This window comes from Musa acuminata, chromosome BXJ2-5, assembly GCF_036884655.1.
Source record: "Musa acuminata AAA Group cultivar baxijiao chromosome BXJ2-5, Cavendish_Baxijiao_AAA, whole genome shotgun sequence".
NCBI lineage: Eukaryota > Viridiplantae > Streptophyta > Magnoliopsida > Zingiberales > Musaceae > Musa > Musa acuminata.
The window spans coordinates 18245236-18267811 of record NC_088342.1 but is presented as its reverse complement, the minus strand read 5'-3'; the positions used below and the strand labels follow the sequence as shown (position 1 = coordinate 18267811).

The window sequence follows — 22576 nt, the reverse complement described above, 5'->3', positions numbered from 1 at the left end:
GGAAATCCCTTTATGATAACTCGAATGGAAGCACTATGGTGTATTTTTCACAAGTAAGTCAAGTCTTCATGCCTTTGTTCCTTTATCAATCACATTGTTGAGTTTAGGTGTATGTACTTGGAAGCTCTTTTCTACCATGGTACCATGCAAGTTGAATTATCCCTCATTAGAAAGAGGGAATAAAGGAATGACATGGTTTTGCTCTTGCCTTTACAAGGGTTTATGTTCTTGATCTTCAACCAAGGGAAGTGTCAAGTTGGTACTTCCGCCCCATGTTTTGCCTTTTAAGTAGACTCCTTTATGTCGCTCGGTTTCTTGACCAAGTCTAATGTAAGTTGTTTTACCTCTTGATTTGGATTTAAATAATGATGTCTTGAAATATACATCATTGCACGAGTTAGCTCGACATAGGAGTTTCCCAAAACTCTGAATCAAGAGAAGTCAAGGTAGTCACACTAGTTTCTTAGCTTTCCAATAAATCAGAAGTCTAATACTCTCTCCTTAATTTTGAGATGAATTTCGAGACATTTCTGACATGAATTATACACCATTGGAAATATAATTTGATTTGAAGGTTTTTAGATAAAGTTATGCTCAATTCTCTCTGCAAAGGTCATGATGATTGCTCTTCAAGATTGGAAGAAAGTTTTTCTTATCTTTTAGAGTTCCTAGATGGCTTTTGGTTATTTATAAGTCTTAATTAGTTTTCATTTATTTTAAATCTTAAAAAAGGTGAAGAATTAATCACCCATACTTAGAGGGTTGTTCCAAGCCTATCACTATTTGTATATCTCATGTCTAAGCGTTGGAGACACATAGTGTTCTAAATACAAGTCTTGGGTCTTGAGAAGTGTTTTTCTCATATAGCTTTGTATGATTCCTTAGAGTGGTGAGTTTCTAAGCCTTGTATTCCTAGTTAGACTCCTTTTGGTTGGTGTTATCTTTGGTAGTGAGCACCCTTTAATATATTTCACTTATTTTCTCTTCATCCTGACATCAAATTGGTATTAGAGCAAAGGTTATGTTGTTGCCAATGTGCTCCCAATGTCGAAGAACATTATGCTTGTGAAAGAAATCATCAAGATATTAAAATCGATTAATTAGGAAGGCATATACAACTCCAACAATATTTCGATCAATATGTGATATAGCATTCCAAGCCATATTTCTTCCAAAGTTGAAGCAGAGTATGTTAATCCATTCCACCAAGTCAACCTTGATTTCATTTTCTTATGTCTGAGGAAATCATGATTTTGATCGTGACTTCAATCTTAAAGTTGATATTCCTGAGTTTGAATGATGAATAGAACTTGATTGGTTTCAATTGTTGAAAGAGTTTTTGATTTTAAAGATGTTCCTCACCCTACACAGCCATGCTTGTTGTCATAAAGTTGAAGAAACATGTCTCTTTATGTCGGAAAAATCTTAAAAAGAAAAAGAAGAGAATGTGGATGTAAAAGAAAGATTGAGAAAATAAAGAGAGAACTAAATAAGAAATATCTTCCTGACAACTACTAGCAAGACATTTTTCTTGAGCTTTATAACTTCAAACAAAAGGATCTTTCTGTGGAAGAGTACTCAGTAGAACTTGATCTTCTTATAATGAAATACGATCATAGTTTCAAGAGGAGCAAACTATAGCAAGATATCTTGATGGTCTAAGACCCGAGATTGGTAATGTTGTCCAAGTAAAACCTTATTGGAGTTATGATAATGTTTGTAAACTTACTTTCAAGGTCGAGAAACAACAAAAAGAAGCTTGAGGGAATGGTTTTCGATATATAGCCCATGTGCCTCGTTTGCTCGAGGAAATGTCTTAACTTCATAGTCTATCTCACATACAAATATCAAATCTACATCAAGCTCTTTGTTGAGCTCAATGTCCATACATGAGCTCATTACGTGCCTTTGTCTTTGATATTGGCATCGATAGTTATGCCACTTGACCTCGCATGTATCCACCAACGCATTAGTATGTGCTAGGATCATGTGATGACCCCTCTTATTCGATTTTGGTTCTCTTCAAGCTTGTGGAGCCTATGTTTGCCTTTGGCCTCTGCTATGATTTCACTCCAACCTACCCTTTAATGATCCTTGGCACAATCTTCATGCAAGGTCCTTGTGATGATTCTTTATCGCTACTTGCAAGGTTCGTCATCTCGTGCTGATAGGTACTGTTGGTCCAGGCCCACACTGGTACGCACAGGTCAATAACAACATACCATATGTTAGTACATCAATATTACTGGTTTTCGAGAAATTCGATAAAAATGGTCAGAAAGTACCTAAAAAATGGAAAAAAACCCTATTTTAATCCCTTTTAATTATAATTTAATGCAATGTCAATTCAAATTGAATAATAATAAAGTGCAAATAGGGATGAGATAATGAATTTATTTTTTTAATGTTGAGGAGAAATTTTGTCATATGTTCCTCTGTTTTTTTTGTTGATTTTGAATCATCTACAAAGATACGATTTGAGATGTTAGATTACGTGTCAGAACTTTAAGATTTCAGCAACCTAAGTAATAAACGAAAGGAAATTGTATATGCATGTTTCCACCATCAAAATGAATGACAGGACTCTACAGTTGGTGGATTAGGATCCTTGATGTTATGAATTTGTATATCAATCTGGTGCATCTGTCAGGCCCAATCTTGAAATTCCTCTCATGACATAGTATACTTGTAAACTATATGCCATTGATGAATAAGCATGGTAATGGTCATTACATGATCATCATGAACGATAAGTGTCCGAGGGGCATCTCGAGACAAGTATAATTGTGGCATGTATGGGCGGGGGGATTGGAGTGCATTGGAACTTCTGCTGTCGCCATTGATCTACTGCTCTATATCATAAGAATGATCAGCCTCAAAAGCAAGAAAAAAAGATCAACTATCACCATACAATGGTCAAATTGATCATTGGAGCAAGAATGATCCAAGCCATTGATCCAACACGGTTGAAATCTGACCATTACTGACTCATACAAGTCAGTAATGGTTGAGTTTTGATTGTTTTGTACTGATTGATACATCCTCCACCTAGTATATCGAGTGAACTGGTACATATTGCTCGTATCATATTGTATCGAGCGATATAGCATTCCGAGTGGCCTAAACAATTGTGACCTTTCAAGCTGGTTGTGCTTTCAACTTTGGGTTCCTTGTTCTTTGGTTTGGAAGAATATGACAAGGTTTAAGAGTGCCTATTTCTCAAGGGCTCCCCTTGTGATGTATGGTTGGTTGGACATGAAGTATCCATGAAAACCAAAGAATTCCACTTGCAAACTTAATATGTTGAAGTAATTTTCCTCTTCATATCTTTCTTTTTGGATGTATCAAAGATCACTTCACCAAGGATGCTCAGTCTTCTTCGTATGTTTCATGGAGTTCAAATTTTTTGGATCATTTCACCATTAGAGTTGCATTTGCTATGTCATGCACTCTCTGCTGATGCAGCCCTTTGCTGCACAACCAAGGCCTATCACAAGAGCTTAAAACATCCACACAACTGGGTCGCATCTAAATATTTGTTCCTTGTCAAAGAATAATGTCTTTTCCTCCATGGTGCATCGAGCTTCCCTCTCTCGATCACCTCAGGATGGCCACATGCATCCCTTAGCCTGCATAAACTTTTGCACGAGTACGAAAATTCTTTGAGTTGTCAATTTCCTCACCTTTGCAAGTTCTTATTAGTTCTTTTGGTTGTTAAGCTACCATTCTTCGACTTGCTTGACCTCTTTCCTTGACAACTGCTCATTCTTGCATAATACTTGATCAAGTTTCAACTCATAGCTCAAATTCAGCCATCTCAAGATTTACGCGCATACATGTACTTCATTGCTTGCATTTTGCATAGTGCTTCTCACACAAGAGGTTGGCTATTTCTCTTACACCAATCTAGATACTTGCTCCTCTAAGCAACTTTCTCCACTTCTGTCTCTACGTTTGTTTCCATAGGGGTTGCATGTGCGGATTGCCCTTTGTGCAGTCCCCACTATGCCCTCTATGCAGTTTTTCAAGTGTTTGTCATTTTATGGTTCTTGCTCTGATACTATTTGTCATTGATGCAGTTAGTTTTGTTTAAGTTGTATCGCACCCTTGTGATGTTTGCTTGCAAAGAGTTAGTTTCTTAGGATTTGCACCAAAAGAAAATTGGTTAGTGACAAGTGAATGTGGGGGAAAACTGTTGTCATTCGCTCTGCCAAAGCATAACTCATGATTGTAAAAAAGCGAATAAAACACTTCATTAGCAATAGAAAATTAAGGATCTTAGGAAAGTAGATTGGGAGATATAGACATTTATCTAATCCACTTGATGCCTTCCAACAAGTGGATCCACTAAAAACTGTCAAGGCATCAACCATCCAGTCCGTACAAGACCTATACTGGTTTGGCCAACGACCGCCTGGAATTTTTTGTAAATTGTCAAAATAGTAGGTCTAACAATAATTTCATCAACATCGCTCAATGATAGGAAGGGTTCCATGTAGCCAACCACAAATTACTTGGGAACTATGTTTTCTCGTTGTTATATCCTAGTGCCCCTTTGTGTTGCCTTGCTTCCAAAGATAAAGAGGGAGAAAGAATGCTTTTTTAATTTTGTAGTGATATCTTTGGAGCTGGTATATTAGTTTATTCGTGTTGTGATGATGGCAGTCACTGTTGTGTGAGGGAAAGTAATGATTGTTTTAATAGGAAACTATGGTGCCAGTGGTTCTAGTTCTCTACTACCTTAATTGATTTTGGAGCAATATAGGTGGGATAAAGTAGGGAGGGGGAACCTGCCATGATGGTGGTGGTCAAGGTAATGGGCGTTGGTGGAGGAAGGATGGAGTTGGAGGTTACTGGACCTTGCCATTCAGATTTTAAACAAGTCTTTCATTATACCCGTAGTAAAAAAAAAGCTACGATGTCCTCTGATAGAGAGAGAGTACTTTACTGTGGATGGTGTTTATATGTTTTATGTTTTGTCTTGAGCACTATTGTCTAATACCTTCTATTCTAGATGGATTTATATACATTGCTTTTAGTCTTGCAATCCAATTATTTGTTGGTTTAGTGAACCTTTGATATTTTAGTCATGATGCTAGGATATATAGTTGGTTGACTTTGACTCTAGTGGAAAATATGCTGGAAAATTTCCATTCTAAATAAACCAATAACTGTTTGATATTTGCGGAACTAGCCTTTAGGCGGTGAAACATTCCACGAAAACTTGGAGATCAGGTTCCAATGGCTCACAAACAAATAGGCTTTCATAGGATGTCCATTAGGAAAAGAAGCACCAAACAAAAGAGTCAATCGTCAAAGGCGAAGCCGCGAAGGGATATCTTGTAGTAGGCTTCTGTTCTTAGGTTAGTGGGCTTTCCTGGCTCCATCTACTCCAGCCCAGTTACAAACCCAAAGAAAGAGTTCTTTATTCATTCATAAAATTCAGAGCAGAGACATATGGGAACTCTAGCATACGTGATCTATTAGTGGGTCTTGGGACTGCTCCCCATCCTATGCCTCTTCAACATCTTTCTTTCACACCCGCTTTCAACCAAAGAATTCTTCCAACCTCTAGTCATGGTCACCGTATATTACTAAGAGTGAAGACTGTCGAACAGATTCTATCTTTTCATTGTGGCCAATCCAAAGCAGCGCTTTAAGCACTTGCACTTCCTGTAATTTACTGATAGACAATGCATTACTTATTGAAATTTTTAGCAATTTTAGTTTGGTTAGTTCAGCACCTGTCACCAACCATGTTTTCAGTTTTTGCGATTATTTTCACCAAGTCATAGCAGTCTTTATAAAGGACATTGTTCCTGCCATTGAATGGAAATTTTAGTTGTACTAACACAGCCACTTAAAATGTTTGGTTCTCTCTTCCATTAACTCTTCTTTATAGGTAACTGTACCCTTCTTGACAATCTGAATCACTTCGTGGAGAACTGTTGTTTTCTTATCATGATTTACTCGTTTCTTACAATATAATTAAAGAAATCGATCTTCTGGGTTAACAATTATGCTCAACATGTCCCGATATGGAGGCTTCAAGGTTTTAATTTATTCATGGACTTTGCTAATATGGGCACTTTCAGATTCAAGGTTTTCATTTGTTCTTTGATTTCCAAACAAGGTAATGGGATTGTTACCTTATTTTTTGATTGAAAATAATAATAAAACCCATAATTGATTCATCAGATTTACTTAAACAATCCATGCAAGATTTTATATCTGTTAGATATCTGACCAGTATGTACAGGTACAACTTGTTTCTTGTGTTATTATGGATTGGAACCAACTGGACTGGTATAAGTATTGGACTAGTTCTTTCCCCTTTTTAATTGCTATTTGATCTCAATTTGGGTTTTTTTATATATTTTCAAACATATTTGTAATTATACAATAAATAAAAAAGGAAAATGGTAATGTCTCAATTATTTGGGAATGACTCCATGGATCTTTTCCTGCTATTTAGCTCTACCTAACCCAACATCTCAAATTAAATTAAGGGCATTCAAGTCTTTTTTCTTAGAAAACAATACAGTTTTCTTAGATTTTCCTCTATCCTATCCCCACTAGTCGTAATTAAACTACTCTAACTGTCACATATACAGGTCTTATGTAACACTATCTTAGATGATTTTTTCTCATTTTATTTTCTGTCATGTTACATCTAATTGTTTATGGATAAACACTTCCTATTTCTTTTAATTTCAAGGAACTCTGCACGTACATCTCAATGTTCTTATCTCAGCTATATCAACTTTTTATACATGTTTTTTAATTGTCCTACAGTCCAATCCATAAAGTATGTAAGGCCTAACAATTGTCCAGTAAACATTTTTGTTAATCTAAGAGGCATCAAATGATCACCCTAAGCCTTCGATATCCCTCTCTACTTTAACTGTCCAATTTTTAAACTATGAATATCATCGATTTCTCCTTTCTATTAATTAATAATTTAATTCACAAAACTTCTATACAAGAATGTTTTATCTATCCATCTTAAATCCATCTTAACTGCACCAATGGTCTTTCATGCAGTATGTGCATTTTGGGAAAGTATATCGACTTGGATGGTTTACTACATTGAAATACAATAAAAAAATAAATATAGACAAGTACTGAGCTATATGGTTCGGTATTGATCCTTTGTCAAATTATCAAATATCACATCTTTTAGTCTTATAAAATTACATTTCTTATGGTCAGTCTTATTCCTGCTTAATATAATACCTTTAATTTTGAAGGTTTATCTCTAGAATACATTAGTCTTGGTTATAACTTTATCAATAAATATAGTACCATAAGTTTGTTGGGATCAAAAGCACTAAGAGGGGGGGGGGGGTGTGTGAATTAGTACAGCGGAAAACTTTCATCTATTAAAACGACGTTCGTACAATGAAATCGTTTTCGATGAAAACCGTTTCAGAAAGTTCTTCAATTTAAGAGTAAACGGAAGTATAGTTGACATAAAGCAACGGAGGCAGTTTGCAGTTAAGGAGCAGAATGTAAATGCAAACCGAGATTTAGAGTGGTTCGGTCAATCTTGACCTATATCCACTTTTGGCTTTCTCCTCCGATGAGGTTATCGACGTCCACTAGAGGCCTTCCTTCAATAGGCGAAGGCCAACCACCCTTTTACAGCTTTACTCCTTTTGACGGGCTTAGAAGACAACCCTTATAGATTTCCACTCCTCTCTTGAATGATCAAAACTTAGAAGAAAAGAGGGAGAAGAACTTCGCTCGGAGATCGAGCTTAGGTGGGTCTGTCAACGGCCCAATTTGCCCCAGATTAAGTTAATGGGATCACCTCCCATTCCTAACTTAATCTTCATGCTAACTATGACATTTAAGACATTAATACTACAACTCGTGTTCCGGTGCGTCAATCGCTTCTTCCGGCGAGCTTCCGGCGAACATTCGACGAACCCTCGGCGATGCTCCGACGGACTTCCGGCAAACTCCTGGACCTGCGACGATCCTCTTGGCGAGTTTCAACGAGCTTCTTTGGCAAGCTCTTAGACTTATCGGATTTGTTCCCGCAGAACCTCCGACGACCGTCCGGACTTCTGTCGAACTCTCGAACTCCCAATGTGATCTTGGTCTTGACTCCGGTGCAACACCTGCTGCATGTCTTACTGCCATCGTAGTTAATCCTGCACATATAAAACAAACTTCGATCTAGACAATTAATACTAAGCATTAATCAAATTCTCCGGCATGCCATTGGTCCCTCGACGCTTCGTCCGATTCTTCGGCGCATCGTCCTCTCTTGCGGCCTATTGTCCAATCGGCCAGTTGACTCCGCAACTCCGATATCCTTAGCGCAATACCCGCTCTTCTTGGCCCGATGCCCGAATCCACGGCCCGAAACCTTCTATCGATACGTCGATCGATCCACCGACTCGATGTCTAATCTTCTGACATGTTTCTCCAGCTCAACATGATTTTTCCTGCTTTAATTGTCTCATCCTGATCGAAGCATCTTGCGTCACTTAAAACGCAGATTAAAACATAAACACAATTATCAATTGGTTTCATAATCAAAATACGAGATTCAACAATCTCCCCCTTTTTTATGATGACAACCAATTAATGACGGAGTTAAACTTAACTCCCGGAGTTTAAACAAACTCCCCCTATCAATATGCTATATTGATAGAAAGTTAGAAACTCTTGGATTCAAAAATCCAAGCAACATGTTATGATAAAATCATGACATATAATCAACATACTTCTTCCCCTTTGTCATCAACAAAAAAGAGAAGTACCGCAATCAAGTGTTTGTGATATAAGTTCAACTCATTGCATGAAAAATATAATATCCATTTTTACCATCATGCAAGTTTTCTATCATCAAAATACAAGTTAGCAAAAAAAGTTTTCAACATTTTAAAACACGCAAGCTAGCAATTTTGAGATGTTCAAGAAAGCAACTCTTGCTTCTTGAAATATAAGTTTTGCTAGATGTGCAAGTTAACTTTTTGCTTCTTGAGATAGGCAAGATAGCACTCCTTGGTAATGTTCAAGATAGCAAGTTCTACATCATGCAAGCTAGTGAATCTTACAATATTTTAGAACATGCATAATCACCAAAGCATCATAAATTTTAATGATGTGCAAAATTATAAATTTTGCATGTTTGCATTTGTGCGTCTTGAGATTTGCAAAATAGCACTTTCTTGGTGATGTTTAAGATAGCAATTTCTTCTCTTTTGAGAAGTGCAATTTTTGCTTTCTTCTTGAATTGTGCAAACTATCAAATTAGCTTTCTAGCATGTTTTACTCCCCTTTTGTCATTGTCAAAAAGAAAGGAAGACCTTTTACGTTAATTTCTAAATTATGACAAAGGCAAATAGCATAGATGAAAATTCAAGTCATGAATGTTAAAACAATTATTTTATCATGAATATTTTATCATTGCATGCATCATTATCATAAGTTAAAGTATTGCATGCATAATTCCAAATCATCATGTATATAAAATCATCATTACATGCGTGATTCCAAATTATCATTTATTTCACATCATGATGGTATCAATTTTGTCAAATTACATCCTACCATGCATGATCGAAACTTCTTATTTGTATACATCAAAACAAATTAATGAATATTTCATGTATTCATATCATCACATAAGGAATATCAAGAAGAATTAGTGGGTGATGAGATAAATATTTTATAAAAACAAGGAATTGCATAAAAATCATATCATGAAAAGATAAAATCATGTGAATACCAAAAGACATGATTCATTTTGACATATCTCCTCTTTTAAAAAAAATGAAAGGAATTCTTAGGAGATCATGATATAGATAAAATTCATTCAATCTTGTAGGAGAACAAGATATTAATTCAAGCATATAAAATTTCTCAATTCATTATGAATCATAAAAAAAATTGTTGTTCCGAAAAATCATGATTCATTTAGGAAAATTTTCTTTTTAGTATACGACAAGAAGAAATATAGCAATGATACCAATCATGATTCATTTGGATGGTAGAAGGCAAAAAGAAACATTGAGGATAAAAGATCTCGATTTTTATAGAGTAAATCCAGTGATTTAAAAAGTGCTAGGCGCCAAGGTCCAAAAACGCCCGAGGCGCTAAGCGCTCGCCCAGGCGCTCGCCCGAGCGAAGTGAGGCGCTAAAATATAAAAATATATAATATAATTAATAAATATAATTATTTAAAATTTTAAATAAAAATATGCTATTAAATTAAGAAAATCTATTAACAGTATTGAAAATTAATCATTTCAAATAAACTTAATATTAACAGTATACTGTATACTGAGCCTGCTGACTGAGAAATGAGGAAGCAGCGGCGAGCGGCGACAGCGATAGTGGCGAGCGGCGACAGCGGCAGCGGCAGCGGCAGCGGCGAGCAACGGCAGCAGCGGCAACGGGAAAGGGAGCGGGAGCGGGAAAGGGAGCGGGAGCGACGAGCAGCAGGAGGTGCGAGTGGCGACAGCGACAGCGTTTGCGAGCAACGGCAGCGGGAGCAGGAGCCGCGAGCAGCAGGAGGCGCGAACGGCGATAGAGGCAGCGTTTGCGAGCAGCGACAGCGGCAGCGTTTGTGAGCAGCGACAGCGGCGAGCGGCGACAGGAGTGACGAGCAGCGGGAGGCGCGAGCGACGACAGAGGCAGCGTTTGCGAGCAGCGACAGCGGCGATAACGGCAGCGTTTGCCAACAGCGACAGCGGCGAGCAGCGAGATCGAGATCGGGATCGGTAGTGGCAGCGGCAGCGGGTTAGGGTTGGGTAAGGGTTATATCAGTTTAGTTGGTTCGATTGAACCAACTAACCAACCGAACTAGGACTGAACCAGACCTAAAATCTTGGTTCGGTCGCTTTGGTTTACCAAGGCGACCGAAGCGCCCAGCGCCTGGGCTCGGGCGAGCACCCAGGTGGCGCCTGTTTGAAGCGCGCCGCTTGGGAGATTAGCGAGGCGCTCGGGCCTCGCCTCGCCTCGCCTCGCCCGAGCGCCTAGGCGAGCGCCCGAGCGCCTTTTTTAATCACTGAGTAAGTCTCAAGTTATAAACCTCGAAAAATCAAGATAAAGCATATTCAAATTCAAATCATAAAATCAAAATCATTTTCAAGAGATTCATAAAAAGATGATAAAATAGATTCATCAAAGTCAATAAGATAGAGAAAAAGAATTTTCAAGAAAAATGCTTTTCTCTATTTAGTTGTTTCATACAAGCATGCCTTTGTTCTTTTTGTGCCAAAAAACAAATATATCATCAATCGTTTAGGATCGAAAAATAAATTTCGTCATAAAAACCATCAAGATCAATAAACCACAAAAATCATTATGTATAGCTTTAAAATCTTATGCATAAAATCGTCAAATCATGGTATCAAAATTTCAATATTTTCATTACAACTTTATGCATCATAAGTATACAATCGTCATGACACTTACACTATTTTATATAAGCTTGCCTATTTTATTTATGTCAAATCAATACATGCATCAATTTTTTAAATCGAAAAAGCCACTTTTATTATCGTGAAAATCGATAATCCGTAAATCACAAAAATCATTATGCATCATTTCGAAAGAAAACTCATTAAGCATGATCATTATGCATACTTCAAATCAAATATGATTTTATTTATTTTCAAAATATTCATCATGATAGGACATACAAGGTAAAGAAATCATTAAACATAAAGCATATTCATCAATTATAGTTTCATTGAGCATAAGGTATTTTCAACCAAAATCATTTTGTTATTTGTTATAGTCATGCATTTTTCTTTTTAGGTGAATCTATCTTTTCATGCTTAGTTTTCCATACAAAAGCCATGCATCATCATTAAGCATGATATTAAACTTCTTAATATTTTTATTAAAACATCAAGCATGGTTTCAATCAAAATCGGCAATCATCAAGATACACATTTTTTCTTCTTAAGAAAAACATACATATGATCATTAGATTTAAATCTAACATTTTATTTCATTAACATAAAACATGTAATTTTCATTATTATTTTCAAAATTATGAGCATGATCATATTCTTGCATTTTTAATTTTTTTAAACATGCAATTTTCAAGAAAAATAATTATTCAAAAAAAGAAAATGCATTATGGAAAACATCAAGTAATTTCAAAATAAATTAAGGGGGTTTAGATTACCTCATCGTCGATTGTCGTTAAGGCGTAGTTTGCCACCTCGCCTTTCTTGATTTTATCCTCGTCTTCGGAGGAGCTTGATTCATCCCAATTTTTGTTCTTCTTCTTGCGTTCAAAACAAGTAGTTTCGTTTTTTTTGTTATTTAATTTTTGTTTCATTAACTTTTTAAATTTCTTAGTGAGTAGTTCTTGTTCACCATCACTTGAGCTTATGCTCGAGTGGTCTTCAAATGTTCTATGTCCCAAATCCTTCCTGTTCTTTGGAAGGTGGTTTTGTTTATCATGTTCATAAAGTGCATTGTGCACCATTTCATATGTCATCAATGTACCGATAAGTTCTTTAAGTGGAAAAATATTTAAATCTTTTGTTTCTTGTAAAGCTGTTACTTTTGAATCCCACTTCTTAGAAAGAGAATGCAAAATCTTGTTCACGAGTTCAAAGTTCGAAAAACTTTTACCAAGTGCTTTTAGACTATTGACGACATCCGTAAAACGGGTGTACACGTCTCAAATAGTTTTTCTTGGTTCCATATAAAACATCTCAAAATCGTGCATCAAAAGATTTACTTTAGAATTTTTTATACTACTTGTGCCTTCGTGTGTGATTTCAAGAGTGCGCCAAATATCGAAAGCCGTTTCGCACAAAAAAACCTAATTAAATTCGTTTTTGTCTAAGGCACAAAATAAGACATTCATAACCTTTGCATTTAAAGAAAACGTCTTCTTCTCCAAATCATTCCAATGGTTCATTGGAAGAGAAGACATTTCAAGTCCGTTTTCAACTATGTGCCATAAATTCAAATCCAAAGAAAGTAAGAAAATTCTCATTCGAGTTTTTCATTAAGTATAGTCCGTCCCATTGAAAAAGGGAGGACGAATGAGAGAGTAACCCTCTTAAAAGCCGAAATGAGCCATTTCTCTTGGGTGTTAAACCAACTGAGAAATAACAAGGCTCTGATACCAATTGTTGGGATCAAAAGCACTAAGAGGGGGGGGGGGGGAGGGGGTGAATTAGTATAGCGGAAAACTTTCGTCGATTAAAACGACGTTCGTATGATGAAATCATTTTCGATGAAAACCGTTTCAGAAAGTTCTTCAACTTAAGAGTAAACGGAAGTATAGTTGATGTAAAGCAACAGAGGCAGTTTGCAGTTAAGATAAGGAGCAGAATGTAAATGCAAACCGAGATTTAGAGTGGTTCGGTCAATCTTGACCTACATCCACTTTTGGCTTCCTCTTCCGATGAGGTCACCGACGTCCACTAGAGGCCTTTCTTCAATAGGCGAAGGCTAACCATCCTTTTACAGCTTTACTCCTTTTGACGGGCTTAGGAGCTCCTCTCTTGAATGATCAAAACTTAGAAGAAAAAAGGGAGAAGAACTTCTAGCCTTTTACAACACTTTTAAGTTCTCAAATTCTCAGAATAAATGCAAGCTTTCGGTGCCCTTTCATTCTGGAAAGGGTGGGGTTTATATAGGCCCCAACTGGTTTGAATTTGGAGCTCAAAAGTGTCCATTCCCGGATTTCCGGGGTCCTGGCGGTACCACCGCCAGAACTAGGCGGTACTACCACCTGACACTGCTCGAAGATCGAGCTCAGGCGGTACCACCGCCTGACTTTGCTCGGAGACCGAGCTCAAGCGTTACCATCGCTTGACAGGGGCGGTACCACCGCTTGACTTCGTTCAGAGACTGAGCTTCTGGGTGGTGCCACTGCCGGCCCTGGCGGTGCCACCGTCGGCCAGGAAATCTGGGTCCGAATGGGCTGATCCATTCGGCCCAATTTGGGTATGTCAAGGGCCCAATTGGCCCAGATTAAGTTAATGGGATCACCTCCCATTTCTAAATCTTCATGCTAACTACGACATTTAAGACATTAATACTGTAACTCGTGTTCCGGTGCATCAATCGCTTCTTCCGGCGAACTCCGGCGAACATCCGACGAACCCTCGGCGATGCTCCGGTGGACTTCCGGCAAACTCCTAGACTTGCGACGATCCTCTTGGCGAGTTCCGACGAGCTTCTTTGGCAAGCTCCTGGACTTCTCGGATTTGTTCCCGCAGAACCTCTGACGACCGTCCGGACTTCCGTCGAACTCTCGAACTCCCAACGTGATCTTGGTCTTGACTCTGGCGCAACACCTGCTGTATGTCTTATTGCCATCGTAGTTAATCCTGCACATGTAAAACAAACTTCGATCTAGACAATTAATACTAAGCATTAATCAAGTTGCTTGGCTTGTCATTAGTCCCTTGACGCTTCGTCCGATTCTTTAGCGCATCGTCCTCTCTTGCGGCCTATTGCTCAATCGGCTAGTTGACTCTGCAACTCCGATATCCTTGGTGCAATACCCGTTCTTCTTGGCCCAATGCCCGAATCCACGGCCCGAAACCTTCTGTCGATACGTCGACCAATCCACCGGCCCGACATCCAATCTTCTGACATGTTCCTCCGACCCAACATGATTATTTCCTGCTTTAATTGTCTCATCCTGATCGAAGCATCTTGCGTCACTTAAAACACAGATTAAAACATAAACACAATTATAAATTGGTTTCATCATCAAAATACGAGATTCAACAAAGTTAACAACATAATAACATACATTATGAGGATTTAACTTGTATATGACTAGTAGACCTAATGTCAAAAGCAGACCTAACCTTGTATTCATTATGAGTTCATCACCAATGTGAAAAGAAGACCTAATGTGAATCCTTGATATAATCCTGAAACTATAGGAAATAGTCCTTAGTGACTATGCTTGTCATACATATCCTTTATCACATCAATATAAATCTCTATGACTCTATCACATACTTCTATGTAAATACAACTCATGCAAATCTCTTTTTCTGTTTGTAATTTTTCCATTAATTTCCTCTATAAATAAATTTTCTTTTATGATTGATATTCCAGACACCAACCAAATTAGTTCTTGGAAAGTATCCATGCCACATCTTATTTTTTATAAGATATCTTTCTTTTAATGGTTTTGGTACAGAAAGTTCATGGTCATGATCATTCCATTGCTCAATGTTCACAACTTAGCATATTGGTTTTTTCTAAATTTTTGTATGATTGTATTTCCAAATTAATGGTAGATTATTGAAGCTCAAATTGCTAACTTGAGGATGCATATAAAACCAAATTATTACGTGTAGTACTAGAAATACTCATCCTATTCTTTTGTGCATAGATAAATGAACCAAGGAACTTGATTTTGCCTAGACCAGTTTGTACTAGCTGGTACTTGTCCATGCATGAAATGGTTGCTCCTTTTCAGGTAGTCCAATACTCCAATTTAATTTTTATCTTCTAAAATCCTCACACTTAGGGTTAATTAGGCTTGAGTTTGGTAGGTGGCATATTGTAAAAGAACGATCAAAACAGAATGATTTTCTGAAACAAGTCTAAGGCTAGAGTAACTATGAACAATTGTTTATGTAAGAATGTTCAAGCTAGGTAAGTATCGATACAAAATCAGGTGTCCAATCTGGTGTTTTACACCTAGGTATACTTGTCAGTTAGCATGCCACCTGTTACTTGGACCCAAGCCCCTTCTCCCACCCATTTAAATCCATGAGTAGCCAGTCCTATTTTCCCTTTTCTTCACTTTACATAAAAGAATAAGCAGTCATGGATGATTGATTTATATCAAGTGTAAGGCTAGAGTTACAAATGGCAGTTGCTTATATAAGAATGTCCAACCTAGGTAGATTATGGTTACAGTATCAGGTGTTCTTGGCAGTTAGCATAAAGCCTGGTACCTACACCCAAGTACCTTCTCCCACCTATTTAAAACCCATGAGGAGTCCTTTGTTTCCTTTGTTCACTTTACACTCAATCTCTCACTCTCCAAACTTGTTTTTCTAATCCAAGGTTGATTTGATGTAAATTGAGCTTCTATCATAGAAAAATGTAGGTTCTTTTATACAAAACAAGGTAAATTCAAAGCTAAAATTTGAACCTTTTGCTTAGTTCTTTTCTTTTCTCGAATGCCTCCAATGAAGCTTTGATTTTATGTTTGCTTATTTTTTGCTCATGACTTCTTACTTCATTCTTGGCTTATGTAGCACTATGCATCAATATACCTTTAAGAAACTAATTTCTAGTTTAATTGAGCTTGAATCTATGTAGATCTAGCATTGATCTACTTTAGTTCAAGTCAGATCTGAGCTATGTGTTAATTTAGTATTAGGAAACTAATTTCTTCTTTAGTGAGTTTATATCTATGAAAATCTGGCATTGTCTACTTTAGTTAAAGCTAGACTTGAGCTATGCATCAAATTAGTTTTAAGAAATAACTTCTTGTTCAAATGAAGTCAAATGTATGAAAATCTAATTTAGATTCTCTTGAGTTTAAGTCAGATCCATCTAATTCAGGACTGAATCCAATTTAATCCAGCCAAGATCCCCTGGAATCTGCAAACTGGATCCCTTTGGATTCGACCAACGTTCATGTGGATCTGGCCAAGAACACTGTGGATCTATGGTAAATTTGGTATGGATTTAAGGTAGACTATACTAGTTTGGTCTAGAGCCAGGTAAATTTAGATTATATCTATGTAGATCCGGCCTAAATCAACACAATTTTGATTTATGTATGTGTAGATGTAGATTAGATTTACCTTGATCTATACTATATCTGCACGAATCTGACTTAGATCAATATATATCTTGGCTAGATCCACATGGGTCTAACTTATATCCATGTAGATATCTATTGTAGATCTAGACAGTATTTATGCTTCTTAATTTTAAAACTCTAAATTATCTATATGAATCTATTTCTTAATGGTTGTGATATATTCAGCCAACGACCGGTATCGGTGCTGATTTTTTTCCTTGCCTTAATATATAATTATGCAAGATTTACATTGCTTGATTTGGAAATGACTATAGAAAATACTTGAGACCAACTCTTAATTAAATAATCAATAAACTGGCAATTGTTTTCTTCCTTTTAATGGTGTAAGGTGATTGGCTGTTAAAACTTTTTAGAGTATCCTTTTCATATTTTTAGTTTTTTTCTTTGGTAAGTAAAAGATATTTTTAGTTTTTAGCTTGTTCCTGTTGCTACTTGGAGCTAAACATTGCAACATTGCTATGTCCAGCTCTCGTCTAGAGTATTTTTATTTCTGTTGTTTCATGCTGGTGTTAATTTATTGCATGTTGATTTTCTATATGTTGAAAAAAATGGATTTGTTTTTCGTCAGAGACAAGCTTTCGATATTCACACGTTATTTTTATATTTAGATATTTTCTGTTTAAGGTTGCAACTCTTTTTTTTCAGGCTGCAAATATATTTAATGAGGACAGAACTTCTTTGGAGGAATTTGTTTGCACTTTAAAGACAACAGTTGGTATGCAAAATCTGGTTGAAGCCATTGGAATTGGTAAAGAAAAGAATGACCTTACTGGCATAATTTTGGATCCAGTTAGATCAAATCAATCATTGTCTAGTCGCCCCGAGATACCTGTTGGCAAAGCATGTTCTTCTCTTACTTCTGGAGACATCATAAAGTTTTTAACAGGTGATTTCAGGTTAAGCAAGGCAAAGTCAAATGATCTCTTTTGGGAAGCAGTTTGGCCTCGTCTATTAGCCAGGGGTTGGCATTCAGAGCAACCAAAAGACATTAATTCTGTTGCATCCAAGCATTCATTAGTGTTTCTTATCCCTGGTGTAAAGAAATTTTCGAGAAAAAAGCTTCTCAAAGGCAATCACTACTTTGATTCTGTTAGTGATGTCCTAAGCAAAGTAGCATCAGACCCCAGGCTTCTGGAGTTGGACACTGAAGGAGCCACAGGATGCAGCACAGCAAAGGATGAAAATGAGTGTGCCCCGAGTACTAATTTAGACCAAAATGGTCTGCTTGATCGCAAACATCACTGCTATCTCCGTCCGAAGGTTCCCATTTGCAATTCTGAATTTATGAAGTTCACTATTGTGGATACTAGTTTGGTCCAAGGTGAAGGACCTTTCAAGGTGAGAGAACTCAAGAATCTACCCATTGATGCCATTAGCAATCTTGGCCCTTTAACTGATACAGGAGTGATAGTCAGTGATAGTTCAGAAGATTCAAATGGTAGCTCATCAAATGATCGGGGAGATACTGATCCAGACTCATATGACAATAAGAAGCCTAATGTAAGCCGAAAGTGCATCATTGGCAAGGCAGTGCACCCTGATTCACGTGAGAATGTGATTACTTTTTCAAGCACAAAACTACCGACAAATGGGCATATTTTGATGAATCAATGCGTTGAGCAGTTAAATGAAAAACTGCCAGTAAAAGATATTAAGTGTCAGTTCAGTCGCAGGGCAAAATCTGGTGAACAATCTTGTTTAGCACCTAATGCAAAACGAAGAAAGGTGACTGCCTGCAAGTATGAACGAACTGGTCGTCGTGCTTACTCTTTTCCAAAAAGTCATCAACTAATGGGGGAAGGTGCTGAACCCGAGTTGGAAGCACAGGAAGCAAGCAGCAACACTATTACACAGGGGAAGATCTCTTCTGGCTTTCCAATTAATATTAGTCTAGATGAGGTAGACAGCAAGTGTGATTCTGAGGAACAATCCTGTTGTGATGCTGCTACATTTGATGTCTCTAGTGAAATGCCTAGATCACGAACTCTGATCGATCTAAATCTACTACCAAATGTTCCACTGGATTATGAAACTGGTGAGCATTCCAACTCAGAGGTGGGTGGTAGTAAGCATGATTTGAATTTTGAGGAAGCTGTGAAGTTGTCAGAGACAAAGGAGCAGCATGATGGTTCTGGAGCAATGGAGAATCTTGTTGGAGCAATTGGTGATCGACAACCTTCTGTCAACACTCGGAGGCATAGCACCAGGAGCCGTCCTCCAACCACCAAAGCTTTAGAAGCTCTTGCATGTGGGTTTCTTGGGAACAAGCGGAGGGGAAGGGACTCAAGGGACATACTGTCAGGTAACATGCCCAACAAGTCCTCTCGTCGTGTCCGTAAGACTGTTGAAGCCAAACCTCAAACTCCATCAACTAGTATTAACAGTTCCGAATATGGACTTTCAAATGGCACAATCGATGACTGGTACAGCGGCAACACTCACCATATAGGTGCGTTAAGTGACTCCTGTGTCCAGCCTGAGGGTAACAGAACTCATGAATTGCTTGGGATTCCTTAGCATGACTATAGTTCCAGTCTCAAAAAAGAACAACAATTAGGATAACTAAGAGATACTTTATGTGTCCAAGAGTCAGCGACACGGCAGTTTGGTTCTTCACACCTCTGACAATGGAGCAGCTGATGTTGAAACATAACCAAAACATGTCAAGAGGGGGAGCCCTTTGATACATGTACTTGAAAATGTGTTCTTAGGACGTCAAAGTTTCTGGTCATCTAGCATTCTCTAGTACATTTACTTATTCGATAATCTAAGTCGACCAGATTGGATGAGAATAAGGGGATCCTGAAGGTGTCACACCTCCATAGACTTGGAATCTTCATCATATTGTTCATGTAACAATTGCTCATATTGGTTTTTGTCATCAGGAGATTAGTATATGAAATTTTGGAGCAGCAACAACCAGAATATAAACAGAAACTGCAAGAACTTCGAGTCGGCAAATTTGATTTCATGATGCCGTGTGCATTGGGGCTACAGAGTTGTACATCTGTGATGGGTATAATATTTCTTTAGGTGGTAGTCTGGGGTATGATGCTTCCTTTCAGCATAAAATAAATTCCTTTCTTTATCTACAAAGGCCTTTTTCATCAATTACAGGGTTGATTTAATGATAATATCTGCATTAAAACTAGAGACTTATATACTATGGACTGTGGTGTGTATGAATGTATCTTTGTGCGACCCGTTACCACACTTTCTCTAAAATATTAACCTTTTCATAGGATTCGACATTTTCACCAATTTGTGTGATCTCGTGATTTCTTAACAGAGGTTTCATGTTTCTGTCCCTACAGCTAAGCTCCTTATTCAATTCATGCGTGTTTTGTATTTCAATAATATTCTTATCAAATGAGAGATGTGGGCGGGAGGTGGATGTTCTGTTTTCATTTTTTTGTTTTTTGTTTTTTTTCTGTGCGACTCAACTAAAGAATTCCACGATGGATGGATCTATTAATTTTGAATCGTAGGATCAAATTTGTGAGGAATGTTGATTGATCCGTTGGTGCAGATGAATTATATAATGATCAGTTTACATCAATTGGAAATGGAAGCGGATAAGTATTTTAATAAGGGATCTGTACAGGTCTGTTATGTATTGGTGTATACGTATCCGATGGTGTATCCGATGGATGGTGTATACGTAGTAAAAAACCATTATAGTAGCCTGATTGCTGCTATCGGTCGCCACTTAACTCTCCTTTTTTTGGCTTTTGCTGCTATGGGCATGAAAATCCGACTTGTGGGGGATTATATCTTTAGTTATAATATTATTCCGTACCGATTAATCCAATACTAGAAGTTAACTGTAATGATTAATGTGATAAATGATCTTCAACCGAATGTGTTAAAATTGATCGGAACTAATCCATTTATTGAGTAATCATGTTTGGATGAGGTGAAAATATCAAGTGGGGATGGAGAGAGAATTTCTCCGAGTAAAGAAAAAAAAAACAAAAAAAATCCACAACATATTTTAGATTAAAAAATGATAATAAAGTCTCTTTGTTGCGAGCTAAAAGAGAAAGCCTATTATTAGGGAGTTTTTGAGTGTTCAGCATCACTTTAATCAGTTTGAAACTTATAAGAACACCTGAATCGCTTCCAAACTAGAACGTATCCAAAACTATTGTTAATTACAGAAGATAATGTTCGGTTGACGTATTATAATCAAGTCCTGATTTAACGAGCTCGATTAGACTTCGTGTACAAGTCTTACACGTACAACAACAATTAGTAACTTATCGATCAGTAGCTTAAGACCAATTTTGAGCCACGTGATTTGATGATGCTTTTTCCCCTTTCATATCAACTAGCAAACATTGGTATTGCATCTAATCCAACACGAGAGCGCTTTGACAACAAAATTTCAAGTAATCCTTTGTTGATGCCGCAGCTCCCAACCAAATGCCAATATGCATCTGTTTGAACCCACACACAAAAAAAAGAAGAAGAAAAACAAGGCCAAAACACGCCCTTTCTATTACCTCTGTGATTTATTATATGGTTTACAAACATATTCCTTAACTGCAGGAATTCCTTTTCTGCATAGTATTCTGTAAATTTTGACTTGGAAGTATAAAGTAAAATGTGTATAATATGATGCTCCATCGCCATGCATGAGCATGCCATCAGTGTAGTGTAGGTTCCAACTGTTTCGTAACTTGTGGATTTATGAACCATCCTATTTGACTGTGCTTAAAGTGCGTGCACTTCTCTGTAATCGAATATTTCTCGGCAGTTGTTGTAAAGTTACAACGAGTCTTGCAGACCAGCTAACAGCAAAATGGTGCATTAAGTTTGAGAGTGCTCTATTTCTTCTTTTCTGTCAACTGGTTCATGACGTTTTGATATCGGTCTGCCCAGTCTCAGTTGAATGCTGACTTGGTTGATACTGGATGTAGCTGCCAGGATCTCCTTTTCTGCATGTGCTGCTATCTCCATAGCATCCCTTTCAGGTAAAATTATAGAAGACAGAATTATGAATGGAGTTTTATGACCAAAAAAGAATAACTCATTTTAGATGACACAATCTCATAAAACTTAATTTTTTTAAAAAAGAAACTAATATCAAGTTTCAGGTTACCTACAAATGAGTGTGTTAAATGGATTACCGTATTAGAAACTCTGCAGGCATTGAGACTTGAGCCTGAACTAACAACTTCCCTTGCAAGGAGTGGAGTGTAATGCATTCAAGGGACATTTGCTGAAACGATTCCCGATATTATGCATTTGAAATTCTAGAATAAGAGTTGCAAAACACAAGCCAAATAGAAGAAACTCTACCAGTTGCAGGTGAAAAACAATTGTAATTCTGCCATGACAATTTTTTCAACATGACAATTAGTGATCAGCAATAAATAAATGCCTTCAATAAATTTACTGCCATTTTGTTTAGTATTTGCTTATAATTGAAAAGAAAATTCATAAATAATTTTAAATAAATGAATTCAAGCAATGAAACAATGACCCCTAATGATTTAAGTGAAGGAACAAGCTAACTAAATAAATGACCATACACAAGATATGCAAGAACAGGAACAGTGCCCATAGGAGTTACATTCAAAAGCCAGCAAATGATTTGAGGCAACCCCCTAAACAATGATGTACCTTAAGGCTGCCAAAAATTGTGACTTATAGCCCTGTGAAACTTCCACGAAGAATTTCATGGATTCTTGGGTAGTTGAATCCTCATAAATGCTCCAGCAACTAGGTTAAACCAATGATTAGGCTTCATCAACTTTAGCTTATGAT

At 37.2% G+C, this 22576-nt stretch overlaps 2 protein-coding genes across 3 annotated transcripts in view; one reads left to right on the top strand and one right to left on the bottom strand.

Annotated features, from left to right (window-relative positions):
• The window catches only part of LOC103985245 (uncharacterized), a 35082-nt gene extending 15037 nt beyond the window's left edge, over positions 1–20045 (top strand). Inside the window, exon 4 of the mRNA XM_009402890.3 lies at positions 17450–20045. Within this exon, the coding sequence (XP_009401165.2) occupies positions 17450–19321 (1872 nt within the window). The 3' untranslated portion in view covers positions 19322–20045. The remainder of the gene's footprint in view (positions 1–17449) is intronic.
• Positions 20046–21116: 1071 nt separating this feature from the next.
• Positions 21117–22576, bottom strand: part of LOC135612557 (metal tolerance protein 2-like) — a 61124-nt gene continuing 59664 nt past the window's right edge. The window contains exons 11-12 of one of the 2 annotated variants that reach the window (XM_065108989.1): positions 21937–22028; positions 21117–21773 (exon numbers count right to left, since the gene is read on the bottom strand). In XM_065108989.1, coding sequence (XP_064965061.1) covers positions 21617–21773; positions 21937–22028 — 249 coding nt within the window. In that variant the 3' untranslated portion in view covers positions 21117–21616. The remainder of the gene's footprint in view (positions 21774–21936; positions 22029–22576) is intronic. The other variant, XM_065108990.1, reaches the window with a different exon arrangement.